The sequence below is a fragment of the Peromyscus leucopus genome, chromosome 1 (assembly GCF_004664715.2).
Source record: "Peromyscus leucopus breed LL Stock chromosome 1, UCI_PerLeu_2.1, whole genome shotgun sequence".
Taxonomy (NCBI): domain Eukaryota; kingdom Metazoa; phylum Chordata; class Mammalia; order Rodentia; family Cricetidae; genus Peromyscus; species Peromyscus leucopus.
In genome coordinates, this window is record NC_051063.1 from 57225774 (window position 1) to 57252579 (window position 26806).

Sequence of the window (26806 nt, forward strand, 5' to 3'; positions counted from 1 at the left end):
CGTTAGGCCGCAGTGAGGCCAGCAAAGAGCATCCTGGTTTCGGTCATACAGCTCTCCAACTAAAGACGGGTTAAGGAATAAAGGAATCTACACTTTGCGCCCTGAGGTCAGGAAGAGAACCTATCTGGTTTCAGTACACGCATTCCCTCTGGAGTGCGCACAGGCACGACATTAGACAGCCAAACAGGAGTGCGGGACCTTGATTCTCCGCACGGCATTGTGGGTAATGTAGTTTCAGCTCCTCATCCCGCGCCCGCTGTTAGCTGTGCTCTGGGTTGCCATCTACCGGACGCGGGGTTACCTTAGTGTTTGAAACCGAGCAAGTTAGTCCAAGTGGGAGCCCCTCCAGTCTTGTGTTTTCTCATGAAGTTTCATGAAAGGCAGTATGATTCCAAGTGTAGAGTGGAAACAAACCGACAGACCGCTGCTCTTTCTGGCTATGAACTTGGTCTATGTTACAGAGTTGGGGTTAGGTTAGGACGGTCTCTTTCATCCTCTGTACAACGGGTATTATAGGTGCCTTTCAGAATTATTGTGACAGCGCAATAACACATTGCCTTAGAACAAGATTTGAACCGAGGAAGCAGTTACTGCTATTTGTACAAAGGAAACCCGATTTCCCTCCAGCTTATTTAGGCATACTTCATTGTTCCCCTGTACTTCATTTTTTATTGGAAGCAGAAGATTCTGTGATGTGTTTCAGCACTCTGCACCCTGCCCCATACTCTCCAGGGCTCCTTGTCATCCCTTGCCTTTTAGTGAATGGCATTTAAAGTCACCGGTGTTGGAAGCTTTTGTTATCACTCCCCGGAGCAACCTTGTGTACCTAGGCGTTTTGGGATAGCAATGGCCTTGGTAGGACTCTGACTGACTATCCTTGACCACACCTGGTGGGAAAAGCTCCACTAATTGCAGGCTTAATTCTCCATTATTTTCCACAATAGTCCAGAATGTAAAATCCTCCACAAGCTGATCCCCAATCACCAGACTGAGACTACTTGGAAGGAACTATCCACTAAGTCAGTGTTTGAGATCCTTCAGATTCCAGAAAACTTCTCAGTTTCTTCTTACAATTTCTCTCCAGCCAAAAAGGCAGTCTGTTGTGTAGCATACATCTCCAGATTCTATCAGCTTGCTCTGAACTGTTTTTTTTTCTTTTTCCATTTCCTTGTGTGTGCAATGTGCATGTTTTTGCACTCGTGAGGGTGCACATGTGTAGGTGTACTTGCACATGTGTGCACATACATGTGGAGGGCTCAGGTTGATGTTAAGATCCTCTTCCTTGGCTTGTCTGCCCTAACATTGAGGCAGGGTCTCTGACTCAAACCCAGAGCTTGTCAGTTGTCTTGTTAGCTAGCTTGCTGTGGGGTTCCTCTGTTGAGCTGGAATTACAGGTGGATCACCATGCCCAACTGGCATTTACCTGGTTTGTTGAGATCCAACCTCTGGCCTCACTCTTGTGCAGGAAACACTGATTGCTGAGCCACCCCCCCCAAACACACACACACACACACACACACACACACACACACACACACACACACAGAATTTTTGAAATTGCTCTTAGCCTTGAACTTCTCCACAACGTGCTGGAAATAAAGTCAGGTCTCAGAGGCCTTTCTTTTATCACCATTTTCTGTGCCCAGTGAAATCCCTGAGCTGTGGTGCTGGCAGGAACAACAGCATGTCTCCCTGAGAGACACCCCACCACAGAGGCTGAGTGCTTGGTAGGAAAGAGGCCCAGCAGCTTCAGGTCCCCTCGACTTCCCCTCACATCTCCCCTTCATAACTGCAAGCTGGGGCAAGAGCAACCGGTACTCTAGGATTCCAAAGTAGAGTGTCTATCCCACCAGTGGAGCCTTCGTGAAAGAAGGTAGAGCTCACGCTGAGTGACTTTCTTTTTCTTCTTTTGTTTGTTTGTTTGACTGATTCTTTTTCAAGACAAGGTTTCTCTGTGTAGCCCTGGCTGTCCTGGAACTTGCTCTGTAGACCAGGCTGGCCTGGAACTCCCAAAGATCTACCTGCCTCTGCCTCCCAAGTGCTGGGATTAAAGGAGTGCATCACCACACCTGGCAACTTTTCTAATAAGGCATAAAATAAATGTCTATTTACTCATATAGAGAAGGAGTCAACACATCAAAGAAAGATTCTGTCAAGTCTAGCTTCAGAATTAGTGAGTTTATTGGAGTGACTTACAGGAGTGTGGGGGACTCATGAGCACTGTGCCACTGAAAAGTCCCACTAGTCAACTTCTCCCCCTCCACCCCCTGTGGTGTGTGGTAAATGCACCTGTTCATGTGGGTGTGTGCATGTATTTGTGCAGGTTCTCATGCACACATGTGCGTGTTAGCGTAGAGGCCACAAGTGGATGTTGCATGTCTTCCTCAATCATGCTCCACCTCACCTTATTTTTCAGACAGAATCTCTCATGAGCCTAGAGCACATCAATTTAGCTAGTGTGGCTGGCCAGTTAGCTTCAGGGATCCCTCTGTCTCTGTTGGACTGCCAGTACTGGGGTTACAGATGTAAACTGCTGTACCAAGTGATTTTTACATTGGTCCCGGGTTTTTCCGTGGGTGCTGGAGATCCTAATTTAAGTTCCCATACTTAACTTTTCTTTTTTTGACATGTGTATGTGTGTGGTGGTATGCATGTATATCTGCATGTCCACATGTGTGCATGTGGAGGTCACATTTTGAGACAGCATCTCTCCTCTGAACCCCAGTGGTTGCTGATCCAGCTAGTCTAACTAACTAACTTGTTCCAGGGATTACATGCTATGTCTGTTTAGTGAACCTGAATTCTGGTACTCATGTTCACTCAGCGCACACTTTACCCAGTGAGCCGCCTTCCTAGCACCCATTTCAAGCTTTCTGATAGGTGAAGCCTCTCCTGACCATTTTGTTACAACTCTATGGAGACACTGAGCCAGAACCGTTAAGCCAAACTGATCCAAGTTCCTCCTTGGAAACTGAGCAATTATAAGTGTTTATTGTTTTAGGATGCTTGGTTCAGGGTAAATTGTTATTCCACAATAGCTAGCTGCTGTATGACTTTTCTGAGAATATGTAAAATTAGCATCTGCTCCCAGTGTAGGGAGGCACCAACAGCCTGAAGAAGGACCCAATTCAAGTTCATATTGATAAGTAAAATGACTTTATTGGGCATGATTTACAGAGCTGTAGACACATATGTAGGCAATGTTTCTCTCCCACCAGCCAATTCCCGAATTACCACCCAGAGGCTTAATATTATTTATAAATGTTTGGCCAGTAGCTCAGGCTTGTTACTAACTAGCTCTTACACTTGAATTAACCCATAATCCTTATCTATGTTTAGCCACATGGCTTGGTACCTTATCTCAGTATGGCGTTCTCATCTTGCTTCCTCTGCATCTGGTTGGTGACTCTGCCCTCTTTCTTCCCAACATTCTCAGTTAGGCTTTCCCACCTAACTTCCTGCTCAGCTACTGGCCTGTCAGCTTTTTATTAAACCAATTCAAGTGACAAATCTTTACAGTGTACAAGAGGATTATTCCACAACACACATAGGGACAGCTGCATTTCCCGAGAGGTTGCCACTCTCTGCTTACCACTCTTCTATTTTATATGCCTATAAGTCTATAACAGAATTAATATAAACTGGGGCTGGAGAGATGGCAGTGGCTGCCTCTGCCTTCATAGTGCTGTGATTAAAGATGTGTATCACTATGCCCAGCACTTGTAAAGCAGAGACAGGCTGATCTCTGTGTGTTTCAGGCTGGGTCTGCATAGTGACTTCCAGGCCGGCTATGACTCCCCTTTACCAACATCCCCTGAAGAAAACTCAGCACTACAACAAAACAAGGAAACCACAGCGTGCATTTATGATCTCATTGTTTCTGGAGGATACTCTACTTAGGGTCTCACAGGGTTTCACTGAAGGCATTGGGCGGCACTGTGGTCTTCTCTGAGGTTCTATTGGGGAATGATCCACTTTAATTGGTAGAATCCAGTGGCACATGGTGTTAGGACTGAGAGCTTTTCTGCCTGTTGGCTACTGGTTGGAAGCCATCCTTAGCTCGTAGACATAAACCAGTTTTATTTTGTTTTTGTTTGCTTTGTTTTGTTTTGGGTTTTTGAGACAGGGTCTCACTATGTAGACCAGACTGGCCTTGAATTCATAGAGAGCTGCCTTGGTTTCCTAAGTGCTAGGATCAAAGGTATGTGCCACCACATCTGGCTCAACCTCAGTTTTTTGACACATAGGCCCCCTGTTAGATTAGGATTGATGGAGGCATAAGAGAAGACCCAGACGGCTTCTGGAGAAGCAGATTTTCTTTTAATCATAACAGTGAAGGAGGCTTTTAGATACTTAACCCTTCATCCTAATCAAGACAAGTGCTATGAACTTAGGAACATATTACATCAGTAGACTCGATCACCTACATCCTGTCACTTTTCCTCTACTCTTGGTCAGAAGCAAGTCACAGCCACTACATATACTCAAGGTGAGGGGACTATAAAAGGCAGTGGGTACCAAAGTGCAAATGTCATGGGGACTGCCTGAGGACCCTGTCTGATATAACTGTCAGCAAATATCTGATGGCCTTTGGCAGGACTAACAGTCAAAGTTGAAAGAAAGTGAAGAACACATCACTGGCTCTCAGGGCACGGAGATCCTTGTGATACAGCGACAGGAAATGTAGCAACACTACCACCTGTGACAATGTGCAAAGTAGAACATGTGCCTAATGAACCGTGCGGCATAGCACGGAGTTCTAGGTGTAAGGTTGAAAGCACCACTTCATTTTCATTCTTGCTTAGACTAAAGTGTGAGAAGTGAGATGTAAACTGATAAGGCTACTGCCAAACCAAAAATAAGTAGGGTTTGGTGGTTTTGAACAATTTCAGGCTCTCCAGCCTGCAACAATTAAGACTGGCATTGGGGAAAGATTGAAAAAAAAAAAGACATTTCAATTGTGGCCGAAAGTTGGTATCAAGAGTATGGCTATAAGGACTAGGCATGGTGACACCTATAATCCCAGCACTTGGGGAGGCAGAGACAGAAATAACAGAAGTTCAAAGTCATCCTTGGCTTTATACTGAGTTGTAGGTGAGACTAGGCTGTGTCTGAGACTCTGTAACAGGCCTGGCAGAAATGAAGATATTTTCAAGAGAAACCTGTATCTATCAATTTGACTATCAGACTATTAAAACAGTGGACCCAAAGAAATGGGATTTTCCCCAGGGTTTTCCTGCTGGGACAAGAAAAGAGCACCAGCTGGAGGGGGAATTTATCTCCCAATAAGAGGTTTTGTTGTGCCCATGTCTCGAGACCCCCAAGCAAGACCACCACAGAGCCAATATCCGATGCAAGTACGAAGAGGTTTATTAATAACAAGCAAGCCCAGGCTTGGTCTACCTCCAACACTCTGCCTATGCAGGTGAAGAAGGACGGCCCTGAGCTCTCAGAGTGAAGGGTTTTTAAAGGGAAAAGCCGCAAGCTAGGAGGTACAAGCCTTTGCATTCCAGGGTCCTACTTCAGTTAACAGGAACATTCAGCCAAGAGCAGAACTACAGAAGACAAAACACCTTTGGAGACTCTCCCAGAGCCATAGGAGACTCTCCAGAGCCATAGGAGACTCTCCCAGAGCCATAGGAGACTCTCCCAGAACTAAGCCTTTGTTTTAGCTTCATAACTATTTCTTTTCTTTTCTTTTGAATAAGTATGATTTTATTCTCAAAGAAAGAAGTTTTTATGTGTTTTGTGGTGCCGGGCATTGAGCCCAGGGCTCGTCTACCACTAAGCTTCATTGTCCTGAAAGATGGAGGTTTTTATATTGGTTCGATCTTATTTAAAAACAGTACGGATGGAGCTGGAGGTACAGCTCAGTGAGCAGAGTGCCTGCTTAACATTCACAAAGCCCTGGGCTCAACCCCAGCTTCATAACTATTTCCTGGCCAGCAGCCTACCCACCCTGGGGCCAGGGGTCGCCTTGACCAGAGTCTTAGCTGGGTGTTTATGTCTCTGGAATTTGGTTCAGCTTTTATCTTAGTATTGCTAGAAATAAAGTTTTCTTTAAAATGGAGTTTGTCTTGCTCTCTCAGTTTCACAGTCTTAATTTGTCAGACCCTCTTACAGGGTGAGACTGAAGCCCAGACAATGGCAGCTTGAAGATGGGTGGGACCACACTTTGACTGGGACTGCTTACTTGTACATATCCTTGGTCCTCTATTTCAAATTTAATCTATTGTATGATATTTTGTTTGTGTTCTGACAAATCAAGCTTTCCTGGAGATCAGGAGGCAGAGCTAGCCACTAGTTAACCATAGAAGCCAGGCAGTGGTGGCACACACCTTTAATCTCAGCACTTGGGAGGAGGAAGGAAGATCAGGAGTTCAAGGCCACCTTGGGCTACAGGAGATTGAACCAGTCTAAAAGAGAAACAGAGTCAGGTAATGGTGGCACACACCTTTAATCCCAGCACTAGGGAGGTAGAGACAGGATCTCGGCCCATTCAGTCCGAGGATTCATAGAGACAGGAAGGCCCATTTGGTCTGAGATTTCATAGAGGTCAGAAGTCTTTCTAGTGGCTGCTGCCCTGCTTCTCTGATCTTTCAGCTTTCACCCTCAATTAGGGTCACGCTTCATTAATCTCACTTCAGGACTCAAAAGATAGATTTGAAGAGGGGGTCACTGGATCTCTTTGCCCCTCTCCCCAGTGTGGCCAACACTGACTATATCTCCCTGGTCTGCCTTCTACATTTAATTGGCTTATTGAGGCTGGGTGGCCAGACTTGACTTGCGGCACAAGCTGTGAGCCACAGGCTGTGATAACTGTCTAAAAGCCAAAATGAGAGAAAAAGAAACTAAGCAATCAGATGTTTATGATTTTACATATTTAATTGACTTAGTAGTGGTACTGAGGGCTTGAATTCACACACCAGGCAAATGCTTCACCACTGGGCTATCCCACCACTCTTTTTCACTTTATGTCGTAAGCCTCCCTCTCACTAAATGTCCCGGCTGGCCTGAAACCTCCTCTCTATCCCAGGCAGGCATGGAACGTGCCTTTCCCAGGCTTCAGCCTCTCACGTGAGTAACTGGGATGACAGGACCGTGGCACCAGGGCTGCCATAAATGCTTCAGATTCCAGCTGTTACATTTGTTGTTTTAAGACAGGGTCTCACTATGCCACCCAGGCTGGTCTTGAACTCAGGGAGACCCACCTGCCTCTGCCTCCTAAGTGGTGAGATTAAAGGCATGTACAAAACCGTGTTTCGTTTTGCTGGTTTTAATCCTCCCTATGACCTCCTGTGGGGCATCCAACTTGTTATTTACAGAATCCATTAGTACTTCCTGTGTAAAGGGAGATATAAAATGTAACATCCATCACCTTCTAAAAACAGAAGTCAGCAAAAATTTGTAAAGGCCCAGCCACCAATAGATTTAGACTTGAGACGCCTCTCTGTCTTCCAACTACCCAGTTTTGTTGGGTAGCTGTGACAACAGCTGCATACAGCAGATAGAGGGGCACGGCGGCATGCCAACAAAAGCATTACCTATGGGGACCGGAGAGATGGCTCAGCAGTTAAGAGCACTTACCTTTCTTCCAGAGGACCAGAGTTCAGTTGCCAGCACCTACATCAGGCAGATCATAACCACCTGTAACTCCAGCTCCAGGGATTCAACTCCTCTGGCCTCTGAGGCGCCTGCACTCATGTGCACATATCCACACATATCCACACACATAATTAAAACTAATAAAAATAACTTTTTTAAAGTGTTATCTACAGAAGCAGGTGCAGGCTGGACTTGCTTTGAGTGCTGCAGTCTGCACAAGCCGCTCTGCAATGAAACAGCCTCTCTCCGTCCCCCACACCTCCTGGGAGGCGGCACAGCTCAGCACATTTTAGCTTTGCCCGGTCACTTCAGATTTCAACTGGGTCTTCTTTCTTTTGGTTTATTTGTTTTTATGTGTATGAGTGTTTTGCCTGCATATATATATATATATATATATATATATATATATATATATCTGTGCACCACAAACACATCCGGTGCCTGTGAAGATCAGAAGAGGCCATTGGATCCCCTGGAACTGGAGTTACAGATGGTTGTGAGCCACCACATGGGGGCTGAGAACTGAACCTGGGTCCTCTGCAAGAACAACAAGACAACAAGTCCCTCTTCTTCTTCTTCTTCTTCTTCTTCTTCTTCTTCTTCTTTCTTCTTCTTTCTTCTTCTTTCTTCTTCTTCTTCTTCTTCTTCTTCTTCTTCTTTCTTCTTCTTCTTTCTTCTTCTTCTTTCTTCTTCTTCTCCTTCTTCTCCTTCTTCTTCTTGGGTTTTTTTCAAGACAAGGTTTCTCCATGTAGTTTTGGTGCCTGTCCTGGATCTCGATCTGTAGCCCAGGCTGGCCTCGAACTCACAGAGATCTGCCTGCCTCTGCCTCCTGAGTGCTGGGATTAAAGGCGTGCGCCACTGCCACCCAGCACAAGCGTTCTTAATTGTAAGCCATCTCTTCAGCCCATCAACTCAGTCTTGAGTCGTCCATCCTCCTCATTTCTCCTCATTTTCTCTTGTACGTGTGATGACCCCACCAACCTCAGGACATTTCCCTAGAGTCACTGGGGTGAGCCAGAGGCCCAGAGACCAGTGTCCCAGGAGCCTCACTGCCTTCCATGTGAGAGTCTACAGAGATACTTGCATTTTGTTCTTCTGATCGTCAAATCCAATCATAAGTGCCCTTATGGGCCTGCTAGCCTCTCTCAATCTTGTCCTTCTAAAGCATATAAATTCCAAGGCTTTCCCATGTCACCAATACCTTGAAGAGTCCATGGATTCCCTGTAGTGGCCACAGCACAAAGTACATACACTGCTGCCACCCTGCCCCTAGGGATTCCCGAGGGAGTGATCATATGAGATGTAAGGCCAGCCTCCTCTGCTCTGTATCCCCGGATCCGAGGGGCCTGTCTTTTTCTAGCATAGGCCTGGTATCTCCCAAACGCCCAGCCAGGAGTTTGCTGTGGTTACCTTTTATTTGTTGTGATTTTCTTTGCTTTTAAAAAAGACTTATTTTAATTTATGCGGCTATGTGTATGAATGTGCATGCAAGTGCAGAGGCCAGAAGAGGGTGTCAGATCTTCTGGAGCTGCAGATACAGGCAGATGTAAGCTGCCTGCTCTAAGTGCTGGGAACTGAGCCATGAAGCCGTCTTTCCAGACCCTGTTTTGCCTTGAGACAGCATCTCACTTGTAACCTTGGCTATATAGACCAGAACGACCCCAAACTTACAGACATCCACTTACAGATGGCCCCAGACTTACAGAAAACCTCTTGAATGCTGGAATAAAGTTGTCGATGTCCAAGCCCTTACGCTCCCATCCCTGGACTGTGCTAGTATCATAACCCAGAACCACAACCCAGAAGAAAACAGCCCCTTTCGAGTCCTGTCAACCTCTAAGTCCTCTACTGCAGCCTGGCGTGGGGTGGTAACAATGGGGGTCCCAGGGGTTGGCTCAAACTTGTGAAATCTGGAGCACGCTCTCCTCCCTCTCTGGGCCTCCGTTTCCTCACATGTAAGGTGAGGTCATGAGGGCCTCTCTGGCAGACGGTGTTGGAATAAAAGAGTCAGAGTGCCTCCGTACCATAGGCCTTTAGAACTGAAACCATCCTCCAGTGAGGGATTTGTGTGGCCTTCTGGGGTGGGGACCTCTAGGAGGTTCCTGTCTGGCCAATGAGTGTGTTTCTTTGGCTGCTGGGCCTCAGAGCGGTTGGCAAAGCAGTTGGTGTTTTCACCTGTTTTTAGGCATGGAGTTAATGGAGTGGGTGTGGCGGGCTTAGGGGGTCTGGAAAATTAGGAGGGAGGATCGCATTTGTTCCCTTTTAGGAATGAGTGGGCAAATTCTCACTCCTTTTTTTTTTTTTTAAGATTTATTTGTTTATTATGTATACATTTTTTAAAAAAGATTTATTTATTTATTATGTATGCAGTGTTCTGCCTGCATGCCAGAAGAGGGCACCAGATCTCATTACAGATGGTTGTGAGCCACCATATGGTTTCAGGGAATTAAACTCAGGACCTCTGGAAGAGCAGCCAGTGCTCTTAACCGCTGAGCCATCTTTCCAGCCCCTCCGACTCATTCTTTGTGACAGAAGACACAGGCTATCTCTTCTGTGCATAGGTCTCTTTGATTTCCCCATAAAACACTTCAAACTCAGGGGTTGGGACAGAGGTGCAGCTCAGTTGGCAGGGTACTTGCCTAACACCTATGAAACACTGTGTTTGATGCCAAACACTGAATACACGAGGTGTGGTGGCATAGGCCTGTAATCCCAGCACTTGGAAAGTGGAGGCAGGAGAATCAGAGGTCATCTTCAGCTTCCAGTTCAAGGTTAGCCTGAACTGCGTAGAACCCTGTCTCAAAACAAATGCACAAACTCGGGGATTAATTGGCTATTGGGATATTGTTCCAGACCAAGAGATACTAATCAGTAGAGGCCCCATCTGAGCTTCTGCCCTTCCATAAACTATCCTTCTAGGTTATGGCAACCTACAAAGTCAGGACTTCATTAGGTTCTGGGGGCCCGTGCTTTTTTAATCCCAGCTCTTGGGAGGCAAAGGAAAGCAGATCTCTGTGACCTAGAGGCCAGCCTGATGTACATGGTGAGCTCCAGGCCAGCTGGGGCTATACAGTGAGACCCTGTCTCAAAAAACAAAACAAGGGGACTAGAGAGAGATGGCTCAGTGGTTCAGAGGATCCGAGTTCAATTCTCAATACTGACATGGTGGCTCACAACCGTTTGTAACTCCAGTCCTAGGGGATCTAAGCTTCTGGCCTCTGTTGGCACCAGACATATGGTGGTGTACAGACATACGTGGAGGCAAAACATTCATATACATAAAAATAAAACAGTTTTTAAAAATTCTAAAACAAAACAGACAACAGAAATAATGTCAGGAGCAAAAGAGCCGGAGGTGTTGGTTAGTGTGAAAATACTTGCTAGGCTGTATAAAGCCCTAGGCCAGATCCCCTCTTGGTTCCTCTTCTGCAAGGTATTTCTGTAAATCTCTTCCATTCTTGGGGGTGTAGAGGGGAGGCAATTATTGTACCTGCCTCTCAAGGATTAAAGGACTTAATTTTCTCAAATTCAACGCAGAGAGCCAGGCACAGACAGAAGAGAGTTTTCTGTAAGCTGTGGTCCAGAGAAACTGAGCACCCAAAGTCGGCTTTCCTTGAGGTTTTACAAAGGATAGGTGCGTGCTGGTGGGAGGGGAGGGCACGTGTCTCTGGACACCAAGGAGGCCAGAGGCCGCCGAAGGTTACAGAGCAAAAGATCGAGCTGAAATGGAAGACAGATCTGCACTCCAGACAACTGCAGTGGCTTTCCTCAGCTTCTGCGGTGACGCACCTTTCCCCGCCTCCTCTACTAGTTTGCTTTTCTCAGCTGGCCCCTGACTTCTCTCTAATTCCGTGGTTTCCCCAAATGGGAGGTGGGGTCTTGGAGCAGGAGGTGGGGAGTCCCTAGTCTAAGGTTGGGGTAAGGAGCCTCTAGTTTACCGTGAGAAGGAGGCTCCTGTCTCCGGGAGAATCCGGAGACCCTGGAAGGAGGGTGAAGTATTCGGAGCCTGGAATAGGGGAGGGGTCTTGTAGACCAAGTGGAGTCCCTCAACCAGCCAGCAGCGGATAGGGAGTCCCTCAGAGGAAATGGCGGGAGGGACTTCATTGGTTCCAGGGGCGGGGCTCAGAAAGGGGTGCGGGCTCCCCAAAAGCTATTGGCGTCGCTGACTACAGTTAGGCTAAGCCGCAGGAGGAGGAGGAGCCTCGGGGTTGGGCGGGGCCCTTCAGGGGGCGTGGCAGGAGGGGGCGGGGCGTAGGGCAAGGGGTGGAGCGTGGAGGTTTGTGCGCTCAACCCTCCCTCCTCCAGGCCCCGAGTGTCCCCGTGACGAGGCTGCACCGAGCAGCCGCGGGCCGAGCTCATCCCGCCGCAGCAGTCCGGGGGTGCAGCAAGGGTGAGGCAGGTGGGGGCGAGCAGCGCACAGAGAGCCCCCGAGCGCCGCCAGGTGAGGCTGGAGAGGTGGAGGGGCGGGGGAAGGGGGGCTGCGCCAAGAGTGCGTGGGGGGCGTGTTTGCGTTTCTGGTGGTGGCGAGGTTAGGGGAGCGGGTCTCAGGGCTTAGCGCCTTCGGCTGTTAGCGCGTGGGCGCGTCCCTGCGGTAGCGGGTCGGGGTGTGCTGCGCCCGTCTGGGCACTGCCCGTGGGGCTAGAGGTGTGCGGGACTGTCTGCGCGCGCGCGCGCGTGTTTGCAAGGGGCCGCCGGGTTGTGTATCTGCGTATGCGCTGGGCCGTCATTGTGCCCGTCCCGAGCGCGGGGTGCGGGCCTGCAGCGGCGCGGACCCTCCAGCGTTGGGGTTGTTAAATAGTCAGCCTGCGGGGAACCCGCTCTGCTGCGGGGGAAGCCTGATTAGGGAGCGCCGCCCCGACAGGCCTCCTGAGACCGGAGCGGCCTGAGGACCGCAGACAGACACCTGAGGGAGGGAGGGGGCGCGCACCCGGGAGGGATCTGGAGGCCTGCCTGCAGTGCCAGGCCAAGATGAGGAGACTGAGGAAGGTGGATAACAAGAGAAGGGCAAGCGAATAGAGGAAGGCAGGTTGCTAGGAGAAGGGGGAATAGAGTGTGGCAAGGGAAAAGGCAGAAAAGGACAGGGCTGGGAGGACAGAGAGTCATTGAGAACAGACTGACCGACAGAGGCCTAGCCCTGCAAAGGGACAGAAAGATTAGCGTGAACACATAGATCCAAGAACCTGACAGAGGGGGTAACTAGGGTCTTGGGGTTAAGAACTTAAGCCAGGAACTAAGTGAGATCCCTTAAGTCCTGGCTGCCCCTCAGCCAAGCGTATTCCATCCAAAGTTGATGTATTCCACTGGCCCCATCAAATATCCCGACCCTCTCTGACTTTGCCATTTCTTTCTTGGCCTTCTCTCACCAATCTCCTTCCTTGGTATCCCAGCAACCTCACCGTTTAGGGGAAGCAGAGTAGTTAGAGTAACAAGTCGAAGGGCCCCTCTTGCCTTGGCCTGGGGGCCTTGCAGCTAGGCCGCGCTGGAAAGGACCAGCGCTGCGGTGGGATGTTGCAGAGTTCTTTTCTCCTCTCCCACTCTGCTCAGAATGGTGCTCGAAGGAACCCCTGACGTGGGATCCCCTCGGACCTCGGACCTCCAGCACCCAGGGAGCAAGGGCTCTTGCATCCTCTCTTCTCCTGGTGAAGAAGCCCTGCCAGGCGAGGAACCCATCAAGTATGGTGAACTCATCGTCCTGGGGTGAGCCTCCCTAGCCCAGGAGTGGTGGGCCTTGGGTAACCCCCTCCTCCGGTCAGCCAGAACAACAGTGGCCACCAGCTGCCCTCCACAGGACTCTCTGCTCTGTTTCTTGTCAGCTTCCCAGATGAAAGACAGCTTTGACCAAACCCATCTCTGTTCATAATGATATAATCTTTCTGCTTCTCATAAAAGTCCTGAGGCAATTCTTAACTGCTCGCCAGAGTTTCTAATCAGATGAGACAGGGTCTGGAGCACACCTACTATGTGTAGGTGTGTGGGACAGAAGTCTGGTTCTGCACAAGACTCCTTGGCCCCAATCCTGCTTCTTCAAGGTGCTGAACTTCCCTGTGCCTCTGTTTCTCCATTTTGAAGACAGGATTGATACTGAGTCACAGCCCCAAAGGTTATCTGAAGGAAGGGACTTTTGTAAAGTACGTAGACCGGTACCCAGCACATACCAAGTGTCTGGGAGGCAGGCGAGGCCAAGCCTTTTCATGGACATTATTTCATTTCAATCTTCACAAAGATGCTGTGAGGAAGGAGGTGAGGATACTGAGGCTCAGAGAGGGGAAGTGACTGGCCCAAGGGCACACAGCTGGTAAGTGGCAGGGCTGGGATTTGAACCCAGGTCTTCCTAACTGTAGCTCTAGCATACTGTCACTAAGCTGCAGCTCACTCTTGTGCTACAGATGAGAAAGTGGAGGCTATGAGAGAAGAATTTATGGGCCCTGATGGCTGGATGGGCCCCGTCCTTTCTGGTCTTTGCCTGCCTGGATACCTGCACTTCCCATGAAACTACCCCAGACACAGACCCCTCTCCCCTCCCCTCTGTCCTGAAGACTCTCCTGATGGGCTGTAGGATCACGGAGATAGCGATGCACAGCAGTGGCTGCCATTTGGTGACTTGTCTGTGCCACCTTGCCTTTTTTCAAATAACAATAATTGCTAACTCATATCAAAAGCTTGCTATAGGGGCCTCGAAAGATGGCTCAGCGGTTAGGAGCATTGGCTGCTCTTCTAGAAGACTGGGGTTCAATTCCCAGCACCCACATGGCAGCTCACAACTGTCTGTAGTTCCAGTTTCAGGGGATCCACCACCCTCACATAGACACACATGCAGGCAAAACACCAATGTACATAAAATAAAAACAAATAACTTTAAAAAAAAAAAAAGAGCTTGCTATAGCCACGCCAAACTCGGTCAAGCGTTTTATAGTGCTTCATCTTGTTTAGTTCTCAAATCAACCTTCCAAGCAGGGGCCTGACAAATGAGCTCCATTCTATAGAGGCTATGTGATGAGTGGAAGAGCCAGGATGTGTTCCTGTGCGTGCTTAGCCTGCATCCTGACCTGTCGCCCTCTAGACCTGCCTCTGCCCATGCAGGAGAAGTGTTCAGAAAGGTAAAAGATGTGTTCCTCACAGGGGTGCTTACCTCTGAAAAGCAGCTGCTTTGTGTCTGGGTGCAAGGCTAGGGATGGAGGTGACTGCAGAGACAGAGGGGGGGGGGGCTTTGTTGACAGCCCTCTGTCCAAAGCAGAGCAGGGAAGCCTCACTCAAGCTGCGGTTCAGAGCTGCTGGAGAACACGTGCATGTCACACATTGAGTCAGGGACAGTGGCACATGCCTCTAATCCCAGCATTCAGAAGGTAGAGGTAGGAGGCCAGCCCTGGTTACATGAGACCCTGTCTCCAAAATCAACCAAAAGAAGAAAGAGGGGAGGAGGGAGGGAGGGAGGGAGGAGAAGAGAGAAGAGAAATATGAGATACCCGGAGGAAGCTTACACCTGGAGAGGCAGAATCTCTGGACAGGGCTAGAGAATAGAGATTTTGGGGTTGGGGATTTAGCTCAGTAGTAGAGCGCTTGCCTAGCAAGCGCGAGGCCCTGGGTTCAGTCCTCAGCTCTGTTAAAAAGAGAGAGAGAGAGAGAGAGAGAGAGAGAGAAAGAATAGAGATTTTAACAGACTCGCTAAATTCTAATTGGTCCTTGTAGTTGGCCTTTTTTTTTTTTTTTTTTTTTTTTTTTTTTTTTTTTTGAGACAGGGTCTCACATAGCTCAGGCTGGCCCCCATCTATCTCCCTAAGTAGCCAGGGTTGACCTTGAGCTCCTGGTCTTCATTCTTCCCGAGTACTAAGATTACAGGCATGTGCCACCAGACTGCATTTATGTGGTGCTAGGAATTGAACCCAGAGCATTGTACATGTTAATCAAGCACTCTACCCCACTGAGCTACATCCCTAGCCCTGGATTTGGCAGCTACTTATTTCCTTCTCCAAAGCGGTCTATGACTCCCCACTACTTACAGAAAAACGTGCTTAGCTTGGTACTCACATCTCCATACTATGCTTTACCACCGAGTCACTAAGTCCGAGCCTCACTAAACCCTGCCAGTCCTAGGGCCTTGGCTCAGAATCCTCTAAATTGAAGGACTTTGGCAAGTCCAGGTGGAGTATGACTACAATGTGGCTTTTTTACTTTCTTTCTTTTTCTGTTTTCTTTTTTGGCTTCTTAGCTTGAGGCAAATCATCCCTCCCCCATCCCCCCGCTTTCCGGGGCCTTGACTTGTCTAATTTATAAAATAGGAAGAAAGACACTTCCCTGGCAGGACATTTTGCAGATTCCATTAGGTAATTAAAAACACGAAGGACCAGGAACAGAGGCAGCAGTCCATGGCAGCAGTCAAGGCAATGACTCACCTCACCGTTGCTTCTCATGGTCCTTCCCCCTGAGGAAAGCTGGAGAGCAAGGTGGGAATCAGATGTGTGAGATAATGGAGGGGGTGGGATTGGAAGCTGCTTCTTCCTTTGTGGTCATTTATGGTGGTTGTGTGAGGAATGATCCTTTGGAAAGAAGAAGTCTTTCCAGGTCTTCAAGGCCCAGTGTAGGTTGTCTCCTCTTCCTGAATCCAACCCTGGGCTTATTGTCCCACTTACTGCCACTCGGGCTTGAGTGTACTTGACTTGTGCCTGGGTCTTGGCAGGTGGTGCCTGGGTTCCTTGAGAAGCTGGGTCCTCTTCTCCACTGAGGGCACATGACTGTGACCATCACCTCTCCGATCCTAGCACCTGCTGTCACAGCCGAGGCGTCCAGGGAACACTCGGCTCACTGGAAGAGGGACCCCACCCCCTGCTCCTCAATGCAGCCGTTGACTATGCTGGGCTCTCCCGGCTCTGGGTGGTTCTAGCATTTGTTTATCAAGGTAGGGTCTGCTTTGAGTTGGCATTTTCCTCCAGGTCTCCTAGGGGCTCATTCTCTTCTTCTTTATCTCCTCCCACTGCCCCCCCCACATCTACAGCTACAATGGGTGTCTGGCAAGTGGGGACAAGGGCCGCCGCCGAAGCCGCCTGGCACTGAGCCGCCGGCCACACGCCAACGGAGTGAAGCCAGACGTCATGCACCACATCTCCACGCCACTTGTCTCCAAGGCAAGCAGCTTACCCCAGTGGAATGGATGCCATCCTGTGCTGTGTGCCCAGGCCCAGGTCTTCAGCCTTCCTAGACCTACTTGCCCGTGGCCTTTCTGGAGCGGGGGTGGGGTGGGGTGGGGGGTGGGAGTACGGGGGTGGGGGTGGGGTGGGGTCCACTGTGTCATTACTCACTCGCTGCCTATTGGCTCAGCCAATAAATGGGAATGATGTGATGGGGCTGGAGAGGTGGCGGCTCAGTAGAGTAAGAGGGCTTGCTGTGTAAGGGTGGAGACTGGAGTTCGGATCCCCAGCACTCATGTAATAAAAGCACATGTGCCCGTAACCCCAACACTGTTGAGGGCGAAGACAGGAGGATTGCTAGGACTTGCTGAGCATCATCCTAACTAAAAAACACAAGCTCCAGGTTCAGTGAGAGACATGAATCAGAGTGATAGAGGACACCATGGCTTTTGGGGGCACACCTGTGCACCCACATGCACACCACAGACACACCCCAAAATAGTGATAATAGACATCCTCTGCAGTGTGCCCAGTCCTTAACAGACTACAAAATGTTTCCTTGGCTGCCATATCCCATTCACTGGATGGAAATTTTACTTATTTAAATTTTTTAAATTTATTTTTATGTGTGTAGATGTTTTGCCTGCATGAATGTCTATGCACCGTGAGCGCAGTGCCTGTGGAGGCCAGAAGGTATTGAATATCCTGGGATTGGAGTTACAAACCCTTGTAAGCTGCCATATGGGTGCTAGGAATCAGGTCCACTGCAAGAGCAGCCAGTGCTCTTAACCACTGAGCCATCTCTCCAGCACCGATCACCATTATTTTAGAGGGAGCCAAGGCTCCATGAGTGGGATATAATGTTCACACAGTGTACTAATCAGGGTTCTCTAGAAAAACTGAACTCATAGAATGAATCTCTACCTACCTACCTACCCACTTACCTACCTACCAACTACCCACCTACCCACCCACCTACCCACCTACCTACTTATCTGTCTGTCTGTCTATCTATAAATAAATATATGGGAGATTTATTTAAATAGCTTACAGGCTGTGGTCCAGATAGTCCAACAATCGCTGTCTACCAATGGAAGGATAAAGGATCCAGTAGTTGTTCAGTCTACGAGGCTGGATGTCTCAGCTGTTCTTTAGTATAATCTGGAACCCTGGAAGAAGTAGGCTCTAATGTCAGTGAAGGAATGGACTTGCCAGCAAGAGGGAGAGCGAGCAGGCAAAGAGCAAGAACTTTCTTCTTCCATGTCCTTTAGATAATCTGCCAGCAGAAGGTGTGGCCCAGATTAAAGGTGGCTCTTCCTACCTGAAAAAAAAATCTTGATTAAATATTTATCTTTCCACCTCAAATATTTGGATTAGAAGTGGGTCTTCTCACTTCAATGATTTAGTTAAGCAAAAATCCCTCACAGGTGTGCCCAGCTTTTTGGGTTTTAGTTAATTCCAGATACAGTCAAGTTAACTACCAAGAACAGCCATCACATGCAAAACCAAAGAGAAAACCTTGGCTTTAGAGGGTTGGCGTGGAAGTTAAGTCTCTGCTGTTTCCAGCTGTGTGGCTGAGGGCCAGTCCCTGTCTCTGACCTGCAATTCCCAACTGTAAAATGGAACAGTAGCACATTTTTGAGATAGCTGGAGGATTAAACCAGAGTTCCTTCTATATAGTCTCCTCTCCATAGGATGGAGCCGCTCTTTTCTGCGGGTGGCTTTTGGGTCTTGAGCTGGCCTCTGGCTCAGAAGTTCTGGCTCAGAAGTTTACACCTCTCCTGTACTCTGGGAAGTGACTGCCTTCTCTCCTCCAGGCCCTGAGTAACCGAGGCCAGCATAGCATCTCGTACACACTGTCCCGGAGCCACTCAGTCATCGTGGAGTACACACATGACAGCGACACCGACATGTTCCAGGTACGTCCAGTCCCCAGCCTCTGTGCTCTGCAGGTGCTCGGGGTCAGGCCCTGAGCCCAGACGCCCTGGGAAAGGTGCTTCTGAACAGTCACTGTAGCGGCTTGCCCTGCAATGAGAAAGTAGGATGTCTTAGCCTGGGTTGCTGACCTTGCAGCAGTACCCTCCTAGAGATGGAGGCTATACAGCTTTGGAATTCAGGGTATAGGGTTAAGCCTCATCATGCCTAGGTTCAGATCTCTGCACTTAGCACTGGGTGACTTTGGGCAAGAGTCATTTAACACCTGAGTCTTGTTTTCCTCATCTGTAAAATGAAGCCCATGGTAGCTCCCCACACACACACACCATGGGCAGAGTAACTGAGGTCTTGTACAATGTTTAGCTTAGGCCTAGAGAGATGAGTTAGAGGTTAAGAGCACTTACTGCTCTTGCAAAGGAAGGTTCAGTTCCCAGCACCCACATCAGCTGGCTTATAGCAGTCTGTAACTCAGTTCCAGGGGAATTGATGCCCTCTGACCTTCACAGGCCCTTGCACACATGTGGTACCATAAAATCATTCAGGCACACATAATATACAAAATAATAAGCGGGTGTGGTAGCTTATACTTTAACCCTATCTTTAATGTGGGAGGTAGAAATAGGTGAATTTGAGGCCAGCATGATCTACATAGCAAGTTCCAGGCCAGTGAAGGCTACATAGTGAGACCTTGCTTAACAGCAGCAACAACAAAAATCTTTAGAGATACATTCTTACTGAAATTTAATTTGCTGTTACTATTCCAGAGTGTCACCTTTTAATTGGTCTATCAACAGATGAGCTGGTTCTTACTGAGTAGGGTGTTCCTCAGAGCTATGGGGCCACAGAGCAGAAGTCGGCTCCATGCCACAGCTGGTCAGATGTAGAGAACCTGCATGCAAGCCCAAAGGGTCTAGAGCAAGCCCAAAGGGTCTAGTTCTCAACCTGTGGGTCACGACCCCACTGTGGTCGTATATCAGATCTCCTGCCTAGCAGATATTTACATTATGATTTATAATAGCAAAATTACAGTTATGAAATAGCAGTGAAATAATTTTATGGTTGGGTCACCAAACACAAACTGCATTAAAGGGACAAAGCATTAGGAAATTTGAGAACCATTGGTCTAGAGAGTTGTGGTGTGCTACCCGCTTGGGGTCTAGCCTCTTCATTGTTTGGTGGCTGCTGGGACACTGTGAACTTGTGAAATTTGCCTGTGAATGGGTTCTTGCCTTCCTTTCCTTGTAGATTGGCCGTTCTACGGAAAACATGATTGACTTCGTGGTAACAGACACATCTCCTGGCGGAGGAGCCACAGAGGGCCCTTCTGCCCAAAGTACCATCTCCCGCTATGCCTGCCGCATCCTCTGTGACCGCCGGCCACCCTATACTGCCCGCATCTATGCTGCTGGCTTCGATGCCTCTAGCAACATTTTTCTTGGGGTGAGTGAGCCCCCCGGGCAGGGCTAACCCTTCAACAAAGTGAGGGGAGGGAGACTGGAGTGATGCTACAGCTTAGAATGATGGGCCGGTACACAGCCATCCTCTGCATCACTCCCTACAGCCTAGAGTGATGGGCCGGTACACAGCCATCCTCTGCATCACTCTCCTACAGCCTAGAGTGATGGGCCGGTACACAGCCATCCTCTGCATCACTCCCTACAGCCTAGAGTGATGGCCGGCACGGCTCATCTACAGCTAGAGTATGGCCGTACACCATCTGCATCACTCCCTACAGCCTAGAGTGATGGGCCGGTACACAGCCGTCCTCTGCATCACTCTCCTACAGCCTAGCAGCTCACTTCTTGAAGAAGCAATGTGAGATACAAAGAGGTCAGGTGGTGGGTGCCCAGGACTTCTCTGGGAAAACGCAGACTTTGGGGGGTTTAACACCTGTGGCATACAGCCTTTTGGGAGCTCCTGGGGTTGTGAGCTTATCCTTCATGTGGTCCTAGGAGCGGGCAGCCAAATGGAGGACTCCTGATGGTCTGATGGATGGCCTGACAACCAATGGGGTCCTGGTGATGCATCCAGCAGGTGGCTTCTCCGAGGACTCTGCCCCAGGTGTCTGGAGGGAGATTTCTGTCTGCGGGAATGTGTACACATTGCGGGATAGCCGCTCAGCCCAGCAGCGGGGGAAGCTGGTAGGTGGCCTCCTCCATTTCTCCCCACCCTTCCCAGGCCCTCATAATCAGTTCATTGCCTTTCCCAGCTGGGGGATCATCTACAGTACTTCTCTCCAAGAGAGTCCCACTAGGTTCCATTTGGTGAGCTCCAGGCTCAGTGTGTTCTTGACACTTGTCACTCCGCAGACAGGACCAGAGCAAGGTCCCTAGGCATAGTTTTATACTGCTGGGGATCCAGTAGGTGATATGAAATAGAACTACACCAATGCACTGTGTAGAACCAAACGGCTTGGAGGCTGCCATCAGCTTAGGAAAATCACATCCTCTTCCAAGGGTGACACTTGGTCTGTGTGTGAGCAGTTTAGAGCCCAGAGTGTTAGCAGCTTGTACTGGTCTGTCACATTCAGGGAGGTTTAGTGTTATTATTCTTTCCCAGCAGGAAATGGCCTTTGGAGTAGTTCTTATAGTGGTGGTCCAGAAGTATCCCTCTGGTGCTGTTGGGAGATGGGAGTAAGTTATAGGAAACATAGGGCGGTGGCTATATTCCTTGACTGGACCACACAGAATTCTCCCCAGGTGTCAGCACATGGGAAGGTTATGCATTCTAGCCCATCCTGGTCACAGAGCAAGAACCTGTCTCAAAATCAAACCAGGGACTAGAGGGATGGCCCAGTAGTAAGAGCACTGGCTGTTCTTCTAGAAGACCCAGGTTTGATTCCCAGCATCCACATGGCAGCTCACAGCCATTCATAACTCTAGTTCCAGGGGCTCCAACACCCTCTTCTGGGCTCCATGGGCACCAGGCATGCATATGCTGTATAGACATACATGCAGACAAAACACTCATAAAATTAAACAAAACAAAACAGAAAGCAAAACATACACATGAATGTGATGTGGATGTACACTTGTTATGTGCCCACTGTATGGTTGGCATATTTAGTCTTCACAAGGCCCACTTGAGATATTGAATCCACTTTGAGGTCCAGGAAACCAAGACACAGAAGTTAAGTTATTCTCTGAACTGAGTAAGTGAGTGGCAAGACCAGGATTGGAACCCAGGCTCTCTGTCTCTAGAATTCTTGCTGTGATCTGTGACCCTTAGGACAGCTGCTTTGGGCTAAGTAGACAGTATTCACCATGGGAGGGATTTGCTCTCTATATCCAACTTCTGCCATTATGGGAGAGCTTTGGAAAACATTTCAGAAAAACCTTGCTTTGGGCCAGACCTCTTGGTTGACCTATGAAGACACCAAGGCGCAGGTCCTGCTGGGAATAGGGGCTGTGTGTACTTGGGGGCATCTGTCTTCCTTGTCTCCGCTGGCCTGCTGGCCTAGGGTGTTCTCTCCAGGGAATGTCACTGGCCAGATAGGTGGCTTCTCTGGGGTGAGGCTGCCTGGTGGCAGGGTCACAGAGCTCTTGGGCTAAGGCCTTCTGCTGCCCCGCCAGGTGGAAAACGAGTCCAACATCCTGCAAGATGGTTCGCTCATCGACCTGTGTGGGGCCACGCTGCTGTGGCGCACCCCAGCAGGGTTGCTGAGGGCACCCACGCTGAAACAACTGGAGGCCCAGCGACAGGAGGCCAACGCGGCTCGGCCCCAGTGTCCTGTGGGCCTCAGCACCTTGGCTTTTCCCAGTCCAGCCCGTGGCCGCACAGCACCTGACAAGCAACAGCCCTGGGTCTACGTTCGTTGCGGTCATGTCCATGGCTACCATGGCTGGGGCTGCCGGAGGGAGCGAGGCCCTCAGGAGCGCGAGTGTCCTCTTTGCCGCCTTGTGGGACCCTATGTGCCCCTGTGGCTCGGCCAGGAGGCCGGTCTCTGCCTGGACCCTGGGCCACCCAGCCACGCTTTTGCACCCTGTGGCCATGTCTGTTCTGAGAAGACTGCCCGCTACTGGGCCCAGACACCTCTGCCACATGGTACCCACGCTTTCCATGCAGCCTGCCCCTTTTGTGGGGCTTGGCTCACTGGCGAGCATGGCTGTGTCCGCCTAATTTTCCAGGGGCCACTGGACTAGGCTCTCCAGGGTCCTTGCTGCCATGCCCGCCTGCCCACCCAGGTCCCCCATCTCCTGCTGTTCAGAGGGAGCTCTGCATGTGGGACTGTGCCTGCTGGCAATAGCCACACCAGTTGGACACATTGGATGGGCTGTGGCCCTCCCCTCAACTCTAGCCTCTAAGAGGATCCCTAAGATCTCCATCCCGGTCATACTGATGGGAACTTTAGCACCAGCTCTGCCCCAGGCTGATGGAGGGCACCCCATGCCGCTGCCCTCCCTGGAGTATCCTACGTCATGCCGCCTACACTGTGCCCCTGGGGGAGTGAAGGGGCCATGGCCCCTGACTTCCAGCTTAGTCTGGTTGTGCCCTGAACCTGCCAATCCAGTAACAGCTGTTCCTTCCTCCTGCTGCTGCCCTGGGTTACTCTATAAACCTTGCTGCTCAGCTGCCCTCACAGATCCACATGTCCCACATGCATGCGATACCTCCAGTCCTCAGTGAGTAATGAGTGAGTAGGCGGTCTGAGGTCAGCATTTGCAGGCAGGACAGTGCCAAGTTGGGGACACATGGACAATCAGGTTCTCCACCTGGCGGAGTTCACAGCCTAGTGGAGGGGAGACAGCTTCATGGGTATTAGGCTCAGAGAATTCTAGGGCTAGAGAAGAGCACTTGCTGGATCTGGGAAAGTAAGAGGTTTCATGAAGGAGGCGGCACAGGAGCTTGGCCTCCATGCTGACTTGGAATCTTCCAGGCCCACAAGGTGAGGGCTCTGCACCCTCTTGGCACAGGCTCAGGGCAAGGAAGCAGGGGTGGAGAAACAGATTAAGGGGATGCTGGAGCATAGGGTGTGGCCATGCTTGGTGGAGAATTCAGATCCTCATTTGTGGACAATCAGGAGTCAGCTCCACAGCGCTGGCTCTGTCCCAAGGGCTACTATCGCTGAATATTCACTGTGTGCCCGACCCCATCCTAACAGTAATTACAGCTGTGTCCATTGAGCGCTCACCGGGTACCAGGGCTTTGCTTCTCGGCCGGGATTTTGTTATCTACTCCTCACAGTGATCCAGGAAGAGAGATGTTCCCACCTGTGTTTGTAGAGAGAAAGTTACAATCTAGTTGCAGGCGGTTATTGGAAGCCACAGCTACCCCTCTCAGATCATGTTAAGGCTGGGCAGGATTGAGGCAAGGCAGTTTAGTGTCTGTTTTGTGGAGAAGCTGAAGAAGAGATAGATGGAGATCTGCGTGCTCAGTGCCCAGCCCCACGCAGGGCCCTAGCACCAAGCGAGGGCTCCCACTCAGAGGAAGCCCCGTGGAACTAAGGCCAGAAGCTGATGACCACATCCTGCTGGCCACCTGTACATGCTGGGGTGGGGTTGTCCTGAGAACTTTGGATGGCAGAGGCAGGATGGAATTTGGAGGGCAGCCTGGGTGCGGGCTGCATTATAGTAGGGTAGGGGAAATGCCTACCAACCAGTATCTGCAGATCAGCAGAAAAAGGGCGATTGGATCAGGGCTGTGGGCTGGGACCTGGTGGGCCTTGGTGACTGTGGAAGTCAGTGCTGAGCTCCTCCCTGTTCCTCCTGTTTGTGAGTCAGGTCTTCCTGTGAGCCAAGGGCTGAGCTGGGGTTTCCCCCTGACTTTCAAAGGGAAGTGAACCAGGAAAACAGGTAGATAGACTCTAGAGAAGTCAAAGGAGGTGGCTGTGAGTGTAGGTGTGACCTTGTCTTCAGTACAAGACAGAAGCCAGAGTTTAGGGAGGTGCAGATTCCACAAGAAACTGTACAAGGCCACACAGCTGGCTGAGGCCAGAAAGACCAGATTTGGGCTGTTGGGAGGACAGAAGAAGGCAGCCATCACAGAGAAGACTGAGTGTCACATAGCTACAGTGGATGCATGGCAGAAGGGGATGCCAGAATGCATGAGGAACATTTCAGCCCTCCCCTCGAAACACTAGAAATGAAACTCTACTCAGTTCTTGCTCATGGCCCTGTTGGGGACCAGACAGGGGAACATATTCTGATCTCATTTCTGGTGTTGAATCTCAGACTTTGGGAGGAGGGACAAAAAGTACTTGCCTGGGCTCTGGGAAGAACTCGGGCTGGTGGTGGGGTCAGCTCTTGGGCTTCAGATGCCACAATTGTTAAATGGAATGACAGTTTCTAAGGTCAGGCCTGGTGGCATGTGCTTGCAACTCCAGCATTTGGAAGGCTAAGGAAGGAGGATTGTGTGTTCAATGCCAGCCTGGGCTATGTGACAAGACTTGTCTCAAACAAAAACAAAAAGTACTTTGTTCACCAGGTGGATGTAAACATACAGAAAAGCCATGACCCATTAATAGAATGTGCTATGGTCAGAGGAGAGAGAGAGAGAGAGAGAGAGAGAGAGAGAGAGAGAGAGAGAGAGAGAGTGAGTGTGAGTGAGTGAGTCGGGGCAGGAAGAGGGAACAGTGTAGTGGAAGGTCTTAGGAAATCAAAGATCCTCTTAGTCTAAGTTTTCCAACCTGTGCAATTGGTACAACAGTGATATGCTATCTCAGGGGTTTTGCAAGAATTAAATGAGATTCTATATGGTAAGCTGCTGGTAAAGGACTTCATTCAATAAGCACTCCTATTAATTGAGATTATAAAATGGCATCGTGCAGTTTGGTTGGGGTCTTGGGTACTGGGATCCTTCGCTTGCCTGGGCTACCCCTTGGTGCCTATGGACAGCTCTACCTCTCCCGCCTGGTATAGCTACACTTCAACTTCATCTGAGTCCGTCAACTTTATACCTATTCTAAAACAATGAAAAAAGGCAAAGGAAAGAAGGAGAGTTTCCGCAGGACATAAGCATTTTTACAGAATTCCCTCTTACAATGACAAGCACCAATCAGAGCCAACAGCTACTGTCACTGGGGGACAAGCCAGTCTTGGGTACCTTTTTGGAAGAGAAACGGGTGCCTGTGTTGGGTATTGGTTACATTGGGCCCTATATACAGACGTGGCAAGGAGTGTTGGATTTTAGTCCAAAGACACTACCTCCTACACAACCCTAGGGGGCAGCACTACCCCTTGACAGTCGCCCATTCCTTGGAGCAGATTCACTTATTAGTTCTGAAGTAAAGCTGACAGAGCTCAAGAGTCAGAGAAATGACCCGCCTAAAGTCACATAACCGGTAGGTGAGAGGTCTATTCAGCTTCCAGTCGAACTCAAGCTCTTTGCCATGTCAGCCATTGCAGGACCTGGCAGGCACTGGGGGGTCACTCGGACAGACACCACCCTGACTACTAAAAGCGACAGCATGCTTGCCCTTAAGTAACCGGAGGCCGCTTTTCTAGGCTGTTCGGCAAACGGCTGCAGGAAGAAAATAGCAGCTCCTTGCTGCCCTCGTCTTCGCGTGTGTTGAGGAAACTGGGACTCCAAATGTTTAAGGGTTGCTTCCAGGCCCATGGCCAGCCAGTGAAGCGCCTGTACCGTTTTCCTGCACCCCGGCGTGGGTGGAACTACTTCTGCTCTGCCAGGAGCTTCTTCGCATGTAGCCTCTACTCTTTGCAAGAGCTCTGAAGTCTCCAAATAGCATCTCCAAACCCCAAATCCAGAGAGGAAGGGGATCCACATTGCTACACTCCTCTCTACATGCTTGTTGCTAACCGCCAAACCCAGATCGGAGGGACACTAATCCCCGAAGAGGGCAGGATCCCAGATAAATGTGTGTGGGGCTCCTGATGTACAGGGTCCTCCTTGTGTTTGGGGACCTTGTCAGTCCCCTCTGTCTGCACCAGGCAGCAGCTACGTGGGTTACCGATCCCCAAACCACTCCCCTACCCTTCCCCCCTCGCCACTCCTCCGCTCGAACGTGGCCAGCGGACAAAAGGCCAAGGCTTCAGGGCCCTTCTAAGCAAGCACCACCCACAGCGCCCGGGGGCGGTGAGTTGATGAGGGAGGTGCTGTCCTCAGCTCGTACACTGGCTGGAACCGCCGCCCATCTGATCCCAGGGGCCTGACAATTGGTCGGCGGGGGCGGGGCTTGTGAAGTCCCA

At 49.9% G+C, this 26806-nt stretch overlaps 1 protein-coding gene across 4 annotated transcripts; it reads left to right on the forward strand.

Moving 5' to 3' along the window:
* The first annotated feature begins 11872 nt into the window (after positions 1-11872).
* On the forward strand, positions 11873-25297 carry Peli3 (pellino E3 ubiquitin protein ligase family member 3). 4 transcript variants are annotated; one of them, XM_037208278.1, is made up of 8 exons: positions 11873-12046; positions 13150-13302; positions 13829-13900; positions 16595-16781; positions 18545-18646; positions 19908-20102; positions 20615-20803; positions 22235-25297. In XM_037208278.1, the coding sequence occupies exons 2-8, from the start codon at positions 13151-13153 to the stop codon at positions 22802-22804; spliced, it is 1467 nt and encodes a 488-aa protein (XP_037064173.1). In that variant the 5' UTR covers positions 11873-12046; position 13150; the 3' UTR covers positions 22805-25297. The 4 variants fall into 4 exon arrangements, with proteins under 4 accessions (XP_037064173.1, XP_037064175.1, XP_028748642.1 ...); XM_037208280.1 differs by having other exon boundaries at positions 16595-16724; XM_028892809.2 differs by lacking the exon at positions 13829-13900.
* Positions 25298-26806: the final 1509 nt, after the last annotated feature.

What these genes read in the sequence shown, in the direction of transcription:
- Peli3 (XM_037208278.1), top strand. Translation starts at nt 13,151, where the DNA reads ATGGTGCTCGAAGGAACCCCTGACGTGGGATCCCCTCGGACCTCGGAC. An exon ending in CTAGCAACATTTTTCTTGGG is followed by an intron (nt 20,103 to 20,614) that starts GTGAGTGAGCCC and finishes ATGTGGTCCTAG; the next exon opens with GAGCGGGCAGCCAAATGGAG. An exon ending in CCCAGCAGCGGGGGAAGCTG is followed by an intron (nt 20,804 to 22,234) that starts GTAGGTGGCCTC and finishes CTGCCCCGCCAG; the next exon opens with GTGGAAAACGAGTCCAACAT.